The sequence below is a fragment of the Babylonia areolata genome, chromosome 23 (assembly GCF_041734735.1).
Source record: "Babylonia areolata isolate BAREFJ2019XMU chromosome 23, ASM4173473v1, whole genome shotgun sequence".
NCBI lineage: Eukaryota > Metazoa > Mollusca > Gastropoda > Neogastropoda > Buccinidae > Babylonia > Babylonia areolata.
In genome coordinates this window covers 43,413,352-43,425,947 of record NC_134898.1, presented here as the reverse complement: position 1 = coordinate 43,425,947, position 12,596 = coordinate 43,413,352, and the positions used below count along the sequence as shown (strand labels likewise).

The following is a 12,596-nucleotide window of genomic DNA, read 5'->3' as shown; positions in this document are numbered from 1 at the left end:
TCTTTTTTGGTGGGGCAGTGTTTACTTGAGAGGTTGGGATGGGGAAGAAGGTGTGATGATGATAAGGACAGCATTCCCCCACCACTCCCTTCCCTTTTTCTTTTTCTCCACCACTCCCTTCTGCCTTTCCCCCCTTTTCATTTCTCAACAGTAAAAAAACTGGTCACATTAACACACACACACACACAGAGAACAAACATCGCCAGCCTCACACTTAAGTTCAGAGCAATACAAAACTGTGTTGAATTAATACATGTTTAATCCAGCTTGTCTCAAAAGCAGCTGTAAATGGAAGACAAGGATATTAAACCTGACAACAGATGTCAGGAACAGTGGCAGATGTGCTGACATTGCCATTAGAGTAACATCTGTGATATAGCACAGACACCATTGATTTCAGTACAAATTGGGCAGTGGGGTTGGAAAAAGATAAGGAGTGAAGTCAAAAGTGTCCAATTTAATATCAGTTACCTGTATTTTTCTTTCTCTTTCTTATTCGCATGTATACCCCTTTCGTTTTCCAGAATAAAAGCGCATATAACATTGGTCATCTGGTCAGGCCTTATAATCACTTTAGTTTAGAGTGCCTTTACCTGTATCATTCATCTTACAATTCTAAAAACAAAAAGACACTAGACATGGTTTAAAAAAACAACAACAAACCCCTGTAAACCAGCATCTCCTGACTGATTGCGTCGTCACATACTGTCACAGTCTACAACAGTAGGAACAGGACATAACCACACAAAATATATCATCACACATATAAATAATAACAGTTTGAGCCCTGGGATACACTTGCAAGCCAGATGGAAATATTACAGCACATAAGAAACTATGTATGTGTGTGTGTGTGTGTGTGTGTGTGTGTGTGTGTGTGTGTGTGTGTGTGTGAGAGAGAGAGAGAGAGAGAGAGAGAGAGAGAGAGAAAGAGAGCACATGTGCACATCAGTGAAGCTGTGTACAAATGGAACCATTACAAAGATGTAATGAACCTTTCAGACATAAGCAGAGTATCATATTTAAACCCATCCTTGTCTAAAAGAAAAAAAACAACAAAAAACAAAACAAACAAAAAACAAAACAAAACACAAACAAACCCAAAAACAAACAAACAAACAAAAAAAACCCCAACGTTTTTCAGGTCAGTGTTCATTTACACCAACTCACTTGACTGAGTGAACAAATTTCACATTATTTTCTTTGAGCGTATTTCTAGATGGTGCGATGGTTTCATCATTCTGAACAAATCCGAACGACAACAATGCTACCATCAACAACTGGCATCTGGCAGAAAGACAGATAAGACTCTGCGCCCCGTGTTGTTCTGTTGTCTGTCACTATGTACCACAGGCAGTGCTGGATGAGACACCAGCCTCACCACTCCCCCGGTCAGACCATGCAGGCAATGCAGTTACAGTTTCTGTCGCACAGGAGCACAAGACACAAGACGCTGGTCACGCACAAGCCACACAATGTTAAATTAACCATGTACACAGTCAACCTCACCACACCGTTCCTTCATCACAAACACAAACAGGAACGGTTTGACACCAACAACTGTCAACCTTCTGGTTAATCATGTTACATTCGCCACCTAGGGCTATGCTTCAACAATTTACAAACCCGGACCAACAGAAAAAGAAAAGCGACATCACCTGTTTTTTTTCTCTCTCTTTTTTTTTGTTGTTGTTGCATGCAAGTGTTAATAATTGTTGACCCAGCCAGTAGGCGACAATACATCATCACCAGAGTACAAGTCGCAAAGTGATAAGCCAGCCAGCATGCTTGTTAAACATGACAACAGAGTTTCTTTTTTTCATGAAAAAGCTCCAGAGTATTAGAAAATCACTCTTCATTTCTTTCTGATAAACATTACTTCTAATTTTTATCAAAGGTGCCAAGCATACTGCCTCATGAAAATATTCTTGATTTTGAAAATATTAACATACAAGGGAATCATTTCCTTCTTCTTCTTTTTTTAAGCAGAGGATGGGCAAGAGTCTACATCTTTCCAGAGTATATGTCCAATGATGAAAAGAGACTTCACTAACAAGTACACATTCACAGGTTTGGCTTTTCTTGCTCAAATGAGGTGTGACAGTGTAAATAACAAACAGACCCTGAAGCCTTTGGGCACGCACAATTGTAAACAATACAAGTTAAGAAGGAAGAAATACTACACTCATCATCTTGCATTAACATCCAATTTTGCTTTTCTTCACCTTTCTTTAAAAAAATTTTCTTTTCAAACTACAAACCAAACATGCTCATCTTTACGATCATGTGTACTGAGTTTACCCCTCATTACCTGCAGCACAAATCGCCTTTTTTTTTTTTAAAACACCTCTTTGGCATTCACGGGAAGAAACTCCCACATTCCTTTCTGTCATTAAATGGGCTTTTATACATAATGCTTTTTTTTGTTTGTATTTATTTTTAAACTGCTGTTTTAACATCCATAACCTGATGCCTTTTGAAAAAAAAGAAGAAAAATAAAGCAGCGTGCATTCCAGAGAGAGAGAGAGAGAGAGAGAGAGAGAGAGAGAGAGAAAAAGAGACAGAGAGAGAGGGAGAGAGAGGGAGTGAGAGAATGTGGAAGATAAAAAGAGCTGAAAAAATGACTGCTGCCACTATTATACTTAACTGGAAAGCTATGGAAAACGATGGAAGAAACACTAACTACAAGTATTTGTATTTCAAGAAGTGCCTACTTACTACATGAAACCAACACATAAAAAAGACAATTTTCAGCAAAGACTGAAAAAAAACAAAAAACAAACCCAACCTAACTCACACAAGCACCAGTTGATAAAAAAAACACAAAAAACTGAGACAATTACCTATCTTAATTTTGAGAAAAACAAACAAAGGAATATGTTTCTTTATTCTACCACATTCAAGAAGAAAACCAGTAACAGTAATTCTTACTGACTTCAGAACAGAGATGAAAGCTGCTGAGATCAACTGCGAAACACTTAAGAGAGGTGGGTTTTTTTTGTCCCCCCCCCCACCCCCCCTCCTCCTCTTGGTCAAGTTTGTCCATGACAAAATGATTCATCACCAGTAACATCAAACCTTGCTATCATTTAGAATGCTTATTTGATTGACTGATATGGATACTTATACAGCGCCTATCCTCAGTCAGAGACCAAACTCTAAGCGCTTATTAACCACCCCCACATGTCAACAATCTTTTAACAACACTGACCGAAAAACACAAATGTTGAAACTGAAATCAAATTTCACCCACAATCTTTTACACACATTGTTTATACAACTCTGAAGCCCATTTGGAGATCAGCCTCCTCAATGGGACACACAAACATCAACATCTCCAACAGCAATGTCCTGAACACCTTTAAATGTGGACCAGAATGCTGAAAAACATCAGCCACTACTGAAATGAGAGCTTGGGGTTTTCCAGACCAAATGCCTACAAAGGGTCTCAAGGCTCAGCACATATCTCCAGTGAGGAGAGAACAGAAACCATGGCAGACCTCAAGACACCTGTCAATGTAGAACAGTGGAGAGAGAGAGAGAGAGAGAGAGAGGACTGAGAGAGAGACAGAGAGAGGACAGAGAGAGAGACAGAGAGAGAGGACAGAGAGAGAGAGAGAGAGAGAGAGAGAGAGAGCGGGATGAGAAAAAGAGAGCCAAGGTCTGACACTGTAGACACCCCCTCAAACTCAGTGCAGCCGACAGAAATATGTGGTGCCCCCTTGACAAGCACCAGATGGCTCAGAGAGAACTGAATGAACTTTCATGCAGCTTTTCCTTTCAACATTTCAGTATGTACACACCCCATATTCATTCAGCTCTGAAATCCACAATTGCCATTTACATTCCGGTGATCCAAGTGTCCATGACCCCCAAAAGATATGACAACTTGTACAAGGATCCACCTGACTCTGATCCTGAAAAGATGGGAGATAACTTGTTTAATCACTAGTTCAAGACATAAGTATCTCCCTCTTCCACACAACCGGTTGGTTTTAGGTTCTCTTCAACATGCATTGCTCATTCTGAACAACTTACAGCACAGGATTGCACACTGAATCAGAGATCACATCTGTGATGGCAAAAACCACCCAGAGAAACAACAAAGTTAAATTCAACAGCTCCCTGACAGTTGAAAAATGGAGCCTGCCACCTTTACTCTCTCTCGGCAAATATTATTTTTTACCTCAGGATGGGCAGACAGTGTAAACTTGTTTGTTTGAGCAGTCTTTTTCTCTTTCTTTCTTTTGTTGACAATTGGATGACCACGAAAAAGACTCTACAAAGTAAGAACTAGAAAGTGGAAAGTGACACACAGCAAATGTATGGTAGGTTTCAGATGAGGTAAGTAGTCATGTATGAGAAAAACCGTGAAGTTCCAGAGTCCTAATCTTGTTAGGCCATTTACCACAACATTAATATCCTACAACACACACAGATTTTAGTCTAAAGAGGCCAGGAAACATCTGTAACTTCACCAAGAGCTGTGTTTAAGTGCAAGGTAAGTAGAAATGACTCTTATCTGACTGGAAGAAATAAATGCCTTTAAGAAAAATGGGGGTAAGAAACAAAACTGATAAAGGGATGGGGATAAATACAACTGACAAATTCACTACCTGACTGACAGACAGGTGTTGGTATTAATGATACATGATAAATAACAGACTACTACTAATTGCTACAAACATCTCCCTACAAAGACCATAAACACAGACACAGGAATGAACCAGTTCTACACAAAAATCAACCAGGGCATAACCAATGGTTTGTGTGTGTGTTGTGCACATATACAGGTGCATGTGTGTACGTACGGTTGAGCGTGAACTTCACAATGTGTCTAGTTCAGTACATTAGACGTGAGCATTTGTCAATTTTCCCCTTTTTCTTACCAGCTAATGATTCTTTGCTAATAATTCTTTTTTTTAAAAATCATATACACTGCGTCTTGTTCAACAGAAAGAAACAATTGTCTTCAACAATTTTTTTTTAATATGTCTGTCTGTTTTTTCTGAGAAGAAACACAAAAGAAACCAAACAAAAACAAACAAACCCCCAACACAGGCGGGCGGCTTACAGTCAGTTTCAGTCTCTAGCCAACTCCACAGGCCAAGTCGCTAAGAACATACAGAAAGCAAGGCAAAAGGGGGAGGGGGTGGGGTCGCTGTCCACCGCCAACAGTTATGACATGAGGATTAATCAGATGGATGGTCAGAGGGCATGGCGCATGCTCCAAGGGCCCTTGGCAGGAGGAGAAAAAAAACAAAAACAAAGAAAAAAAAACAAAAAAACCAGAAGGCAAAATGAAGAGGAAGGAAGGAAGCACGGTGCTGCTGAGTGTTACCTATCTGGACAGTTTGGCCACCACCCGAGTCAGAGCCCTATTCTCTTCTTTTAGTTTTTTGTTTTCCGCTTTTACATTCTCCATTTGCTGGAAAAAGGACAATGCAATGTCATGTTCTGGTTATGTGAAAAAAAAAGATAAGAAAAAAAAAAAAGCAGGTAAGTTCAGCAAATAGATCAATTGCAAACTGTTTCACAAAATAACTTTCCTAAAAGTATTATGTGAAAAAAGAAAGAAAAAAAGAATGACTGGGGGAGGAGTCAGGAGGAGAAGGGAATAGAAAAGAAATTCATTAAAAGGTGTGCATGCTTGTCAGTGATATGTAAGTGTACTTGTCATTTGTGTGTGTGTGCTGGAGTGTGTGTGTGTGTGGGCATGTGTGCGTGAACATGTGTGAGTGTGCATATGTGTATCCAGTCGTTAGCCTGCGACATAAACTGTTGAACATGGCAAGGAATGCAACTTCATTTGAATCAAATGACAAGACAGCTTTGGACACTTTTGACTTCTAACACCCCTTGCCATGACTAAAACATGCTTACATGTGCAAGAAAGTGTATGCGTGTGTAAGTATACACCAACAAACGACTCATGTTCCCATTCTTGGTTAGCTACACGTCTCCTAATGATGTGATGGTGCAAATACATTTCAGGTCCATTTAACTGGAGGGAAGGGATGAAGAGAAATTAAATAAAAGGACTAAGAAACTGCGAAAAAATAAAGGGGGTTCAGTGATTTTCCCCCAGCATTATATATATATATATATATATATATAAAGGATAATTATTCTGCCTTCAGAACACGAAACTGTTAATGAAACAAGGAATCTTAAGGACTGAGAAACTGCAAAAAAAAAATAAAGGGGGGTTCAGTCATTTTCCCCCAGCATTATTAAAAAAAAGAAGAAGATAATTAATCTGCCTTCAGAACACAAAACTGTTAATGAAACATGGAATCTTTACACTACGCCATAAGATCACTTGTACATCAAACAAGAGCAACGGAGTACATCAATGACACTACAAAGTGCATGAGAATCAAAACAAAACAAACAAAAAACTTCACAGGAATTCCAGTATTTACACTTTCATTGAAAAGGAAAATCATTTCTTTGTCATAATAACTTTTTCTATTTTGCATCAGAACAAATGCATTTGTGGACTTCTTGCAAACAAGATTATTCATTTACCTCAATATGCAAAAAACAATATGCAGGCAAAAGAAGTTGACAAAAGTTGATATATAATAGTAATAGCAACACTTCAAATAAAGAATAAAGAATGCTGGTATATTTTCTAAACGAATAACGGAAAAAACAACAACAAAAACCAACAACAACAACAACAAAAAAACCAACAACAACAACAAAAAAACAAACAAACAAAAAACCCCAAACAAAAACAACAACAAATATCCTCCCCCAAAACAACAAAAAAAAGTCACTTAACCAACCAACCCTATTCAACAGGGACAGCGAGATGTATGCTAACAATACACACACCTAAACATTCTCTTGTTACCAAAAAACAACAACCACCAATTACCACAAAGTAACAGATAAGCAGATCAATGATGAAGCAAAACAAACGTTTTTCATCCACCACTTACTTTCAATTCCTCCTCGTATTCCGACACTTTTCGTTCCAAAGCCCTCTTTTCCTGCAACAACAAAAATGAAAATCAGGAACTGAACTACACTGGACATTTCACACACACACAGAAGTTCACTGGGTGCGATGATTTCTTTCTCTGTGGATCTAGCTATGTGTGGCCTGCTAAGTAAATCAAACAGTAACTGCCATTGTTATTTCGGTAACTTTGTTAATCTAATTCTGGCAATATGATGGGTCCTTAGGACTGATTGCCCTTTTGTTATTTCTTCCTATCATTTCAATTAACCCCCCAAAACCCTTTTTTTTCTGAATCCACTTCATCCATTATTTAAGGCATGTGAATTTAAGTACATCTGCTGAACATGTTTTATTGTTTTTTTTAACCGAAGAAAAAACCCACCACCAAGCAAGGCCAGGTGTGCCAGGTGAAAGTGATACGTGGGTCAGGTCTGACACCAACACCACTGACATGTGTCACCTGGCCACAGCTCTGTCAGCCCACACCACTGACACTGCTAGGTCTACTGTAACACATCCCACTAAACCCAATATCCACAGGGCAAAGAATTTGGAAACCACACCAGTCAACAAGTCAACAAATGGTCTACAAGTATCTACACCAGATAGACACCGCTACTGTCACTGTTTCTTACAACCCTTTTATATTTTTCAATTTTCTGAAACTTGCTAATCTTAAGAGGGGATATGTGTGTGTGTGCGCATGTGTGTGTGTGTGTGCGCAAGTGCATGGGTGAGTTCAGATCCTTGAATTGCCTCAATTAATGACTTTTATTTTGCTGCGCTGATCTAAGGGTTAGTTCCAAGCCCTGAACCCTTCCTCCCCCTCACCCCTCTCAAACAGTTAGTGACTGCAAAACAGAAATGCTCCGACAATGTGCCCAATCATTTAACAATAAAATCACATGACCGCCATTTCTCCCACTGCTGACAGATAATCCCGATGACTGGCAGAAAATTGTGACATAGACTGTACTGACTGACTGACCCGTTTGTCGTTGGAGTCAATGTTGCGCGACTCGTTGCGCTTCATGACCTTGTCCAGCTCCGACTTGGCCTCCAGCAGTTCTTTCTTGCAGTGGTCCAGCTCCTTCCGCAGACGTCCATTCTCCTCTCTCTCCTCCTCGTATTTCTGCACCACCACCACCCCATCACAGCAATGAGGAACACAGAGGGAGAGGGGGGAGAGAGAGAGAGAGAAAGAGAGATATAATGTGAGCCTGTAACACAAGGTTCATGTCAGTGCTGTGACTGTGGTCATCACGGACATCCTTCTGACACTGACCTGCACTGTGAGGCATGCCGACTGTGTGTGGAGATAACTCAAAAATGTTTTGTTGTGGAAGGCCTTCTCACCCATTACAATGTTGAAAGTCTTTCATGAACACTTCCTCAAACAAACATGCTTGTGCACGCTTACTCGCACGCACCCGCACACACAACCACATATACACATGCACACACTCGCTCAATTTTTATAGAACTGTGCATGCTAATGCACATTACATCAAGATCCAAAAAGTAAATGACTTCCACAGTCAGCAAATTAACTGCGATAATCCTGTTAGTTCATTGTTCTAAATTTAAGACATCTCAAAACTAAATTTAAGACATCTCAAAGCTGGGAGAGAGACAGAGAGAGAGAGAGAGAGAGAGAGAGAGACATGTATGTGAAGTATGTGAGTGTGTGTGTGAATGATCAAGATCATGACTATGTCTCAACACAAGTAAATGCTTTATGAGGACAGGAGCACTTGCATCCATAGCATACCCTGTTTTCAATCTCTACGCTCCATCTCCACATATGTAAGCATTGAAATGCAGTGAAACAGGAACAGCTGTAAAGACTGATCCCTCTTGTCCGTTCTGATGAAAACACTGGTGAAGATGCTCAATATATGTTAAGACACTGACACGGGTCTATCATGTTTTTTTTAATCATCTTTTTTATGTTACATATGTGAGCAGGAGACGACATGGCAGAATCAGTAAGGCACTGGACTTCTGATCCAGAGTTCACTAATGATCAGGGATGGAGACCCCATTTCAGCATGGTGTTGTGCCCTTGGGAAGGTGTTTCACTCCGATTATCCGGACTCCACACAGGTGTGAATGGGTACCTGACTTCGGGGGAGGCTGAAACAGCGGAAAGAGAGCCCTAGACACAGTGGATATGAATTCATGGCTACGGAAGCTTTAAACTTTAATGAAAGCAAACCTTTTTGTAGTCTTCCAAACTGCCTGTGGACCTGGAGTACTCAGAGTAGGACACTGGACGGTTCCGGCTGCTGGAATCAGAGGGTACGTCTGACGAGGAGTAGCGGCCTAACCGCGAGGAATTCTGCAACAACGCAAGTGAAGGAATCCATGAAACTAATGTCTGTGGAATAATTAGAATGCAAGTTACGTCAGACTCATTGTTGGTCTCGACTGGTAGGTCAAAGTTCAGTCCTTTATCTCAAAGTCTAAGGAAGACAGAAAACAATACCCCTAAATCATTTCCTTAAAAAATTAAAAGCAAGTCGCAAGGAAAGATGCAGAATAGTTCTCAGGTCAGATGAAAAAAAGGTGCATAAAATCTAAGGACGAAATTTATATCGTCTCTACAACTGTTTTGCACTCTGTCTCTACAATTGTTTTGATTGAATGCAACTGCACAACATGTACACACACACAAACACACGTACACATACTGACGCATATACACAGAGCTATCACAGATTGTTCAGTCAAACCCCTTTCAAACACGCACACACAGACATACACTAAAACCATATGAAAACTAACAGAACTGTGCTTAAATAAAAAGTTAACAACAGTATCATGCAACAAAGGGCTTGCTCAGTCTAAGTTACTGACTGAGACAGTTAATGCACAGGCATGTATGCAAAAAAACAACAACACACCAACGAACACACGGAGGTCTAACAGGATCTCTTAGTGTATGTGTCATGTGTGTGCACGTGTGTGTGTGTGTTTGTGCGAGTGAGTGTGTGTATGTTTGTGTGTAAGTGCATGTGCTACTATTTCAGCTGGCACGCAGAAGAATGCATCAGTACTATCTTCTATACACTGTATCCACTCCACACTCGCGCGCGCGCGCGCACACACACACACACACACATAAAGCACTATCCACAAAGGTAGAGGGAAGGCAAAAATGCCAGTACAGTACAGGGTGTGTCCCTGGAGTGGGGGCAAAGTGAGGAATCAGATAACCCTGACCATCTTTGTGAGCCACTCTTCTCTCTCCACACAATCAGGCCTCTGTGTCCATGCAACCAGCCTCCCCTACCCCCTCCCCCCTGACTCAGCTCCATCAGATACCCTGATACCTGCCACCACCATACACACACACACACACACAAACCTCCAGTCATGGGCAAAGATGGCAGATCAGGGAGAGGGGCCATGGAGTATGCAAATGCCCATTCATCTCTAATTCATGGAGTCAAAATATGTGCTAAAAAAAAGAAAGAAAAAAAAAGGCCTTACCTATGCAAAACCCTAACATTCGTTACACACACATCTCTCTCTCTCTTTCTGTGTGTGTGTGTGTGTGTGTGTGTGTGTGTGTGTGTTTGTGTGCAGTGTGTGCAATATATGCATGTACAGTTAATACAGAAAAGATCAAGCTTTTCTCTCCTGAAATCCTACATTATGCCCATCTTACATTTTAAATCCAGACTTCAAACTAGGTCAAAATGCTACTATCTGCTACGACAGAGAGAGAGAGAGAGAGAGAGAGAGAGAGAGAGAGAGAGAGAGAGAGAGACGGACGACAGAGAGAGAGAGAGAGAGAGAGAGAGAGAGAGAGAGAGAGAGAGAGAAAGAGCACACTACAGACTACGTCTTTCCTGCTGAGAGAGAGAGAAAGGGAGCACTACAGACTAATATCCTTCCTTCCTATATGGTCTGAGGCCTGAAATGCGGACATGTACAGAAGAGGCCATTTCTTGATGGCTCTGGTCTCCAGTACTGAACACACCTTGCCCGCTCAGTGTTGTTTTCAGTCATCAGTTTTGTCACAATAAGACACAAGGCGAAAGAAAATAGAGAGAGAGAGGGAGACAGAGATGGAGGGAGGGAGGTGGGAGAAAGGGAAAGGACGGGAGCATGGAAAAGAGAAGAAGGGTTGTAAAAATGTGACCATTATCGATATAATGGCTTCAAGCAGTTTCAATGGTCAAGAGGTAACTAAATAAAACCTCCAGACCGACTGATGCATGAGTGAGACATGCTTAGCACAGACCGGATTCAGGGTGACAGAATTCACACACACACATATACATAGAAAACAGCAAACTGGGCATGACTGGAAGAAGAAAAGAAAGCAAGAATGCACGGGGGAAAAAAAAAGAAAAAAAAAAGGGAGTTTTTTGGTTTTGTGTTTTGATTGTTGCTGAAAGATGAAGAATTACAGATACAAGAACCCTTCTTTACAGCTCATCTTGTTCCCAAACAGAGGTCATTCAGAAAGTTTCCAAAATTAGTTGTTCAACCTGCTGAAATTAAGCCTTTAACTCCCAAGATTCATTTCTGTGAATGCAACTTCACATGCCTGATAATTCTTTCTTTTCATTTTCTACCAGCAGCAAAACTCAAGTGTTTGGGAATGCATATTAAGCGCATCCTTGGTGCCTGTCAGTGTTATCCACAAATTACTCCATAATCACCCTTCTTGAGGTGTGTTACAACAATTTACTGTATCATATATGAGGATTCGAAGAGAATGATAAATTCAAAGAAGAAAGAGAACAATACTAAAAAAAAGAAAACAAAAGAAAAAAGGGAACAAAACAAAGCAAAAGTCTACAACAACAAAACAAAAAATGAACACTAAACATGGAAGAAGAAAAGAAACCAAAAGGGGAGGAGAATGCAAGGGAGCAAACAGAGGAATTGAAGGGGAAACATGGAGGAGGGAGGAGGAGTAATGAACAGAGAAAGTCATAAACACACAGAGGAAGAGACAGAGAAGAGGGATGGGGGGCCAGTGACACACACACACACACACAGAGCGAGAGCCAACCAGATCTGGTGTTCAATCTGGAGAAGAGTTTATTTATATATCATTCATTCACAATACTTAAAAAAAACAACAAAAAAAAACCCCCCTCTTTCTCAGACTGTGGAAGACTCAAAGGTTATCCCAGCAGCACCCTCTAGGATGACTCACTCTGTCTAAAATACCTGCCTGCCTGCCTCTCATTCTTCTCCTCTCCCCCCCCAACCCCTCCCGGTCTCCCACCTTAACGGCTTTACTACCCTCTCCTGCCTGCATAGCAGGAAGAAGAACAGGTACACAGCCATAGGCGCTTGAGAGCAGTCTATTCTTTGTGAGGAGTATTGATGTGTGATGGCTGGTTTTAATTCCGTTTGACCTTGTGTGCGCGCGTGAATGGACAAATCAGTGGTACTGAGAAATGGTTTCATTAAAATAATATCCATCACATTTATAATGGCCTTCTTCGTACATATTTTAAATCATCAATGAAAAGAAGGTAAGTGAACAATTTTGGTTACAGTGTTTCCACTTCAATTAATATCAAATGACAATACATGAAAAGAGATGCTTAAAGGAGGGCAATGTTTTTTGGCAAGTGCTGAAAATACAAGCTGG

The 12,596-nt window shown here is 40.6% G+C and overlaps 1 protein-coding gene across 1 annotated transcript in view; it reads right to left on the bottom strand.

The window, feature by feature from the left end:
• LOC143297962 (protein phosphatase 1 regulatory subunit 12B-like) overlaps positions 1-12,596 on the bottom strand; it is an 87,671-nt gene that overhangs the window by 5,481 nt on the left and 69,594 nt on the right. Inside the window, exons 20-22 of the mRNA XM_076610585.1 lie at positions 9,192-9,314; positions 7,962-8,105; positions 6,951-7,001 (exon numbers count right to left, since the gene is read on the bottom strand). Coding sequence (XP_076466700.1) covers positions 6,951-7,001; positions 7,962-8,105; positions 9,192-9,314 — 318 coding nt within the window. The remainder of the gene's footprint in view (positions 1-6,950; positions 7,002-7,961; positions 8,106-9,191; positions 9,315-12,596) is intronic.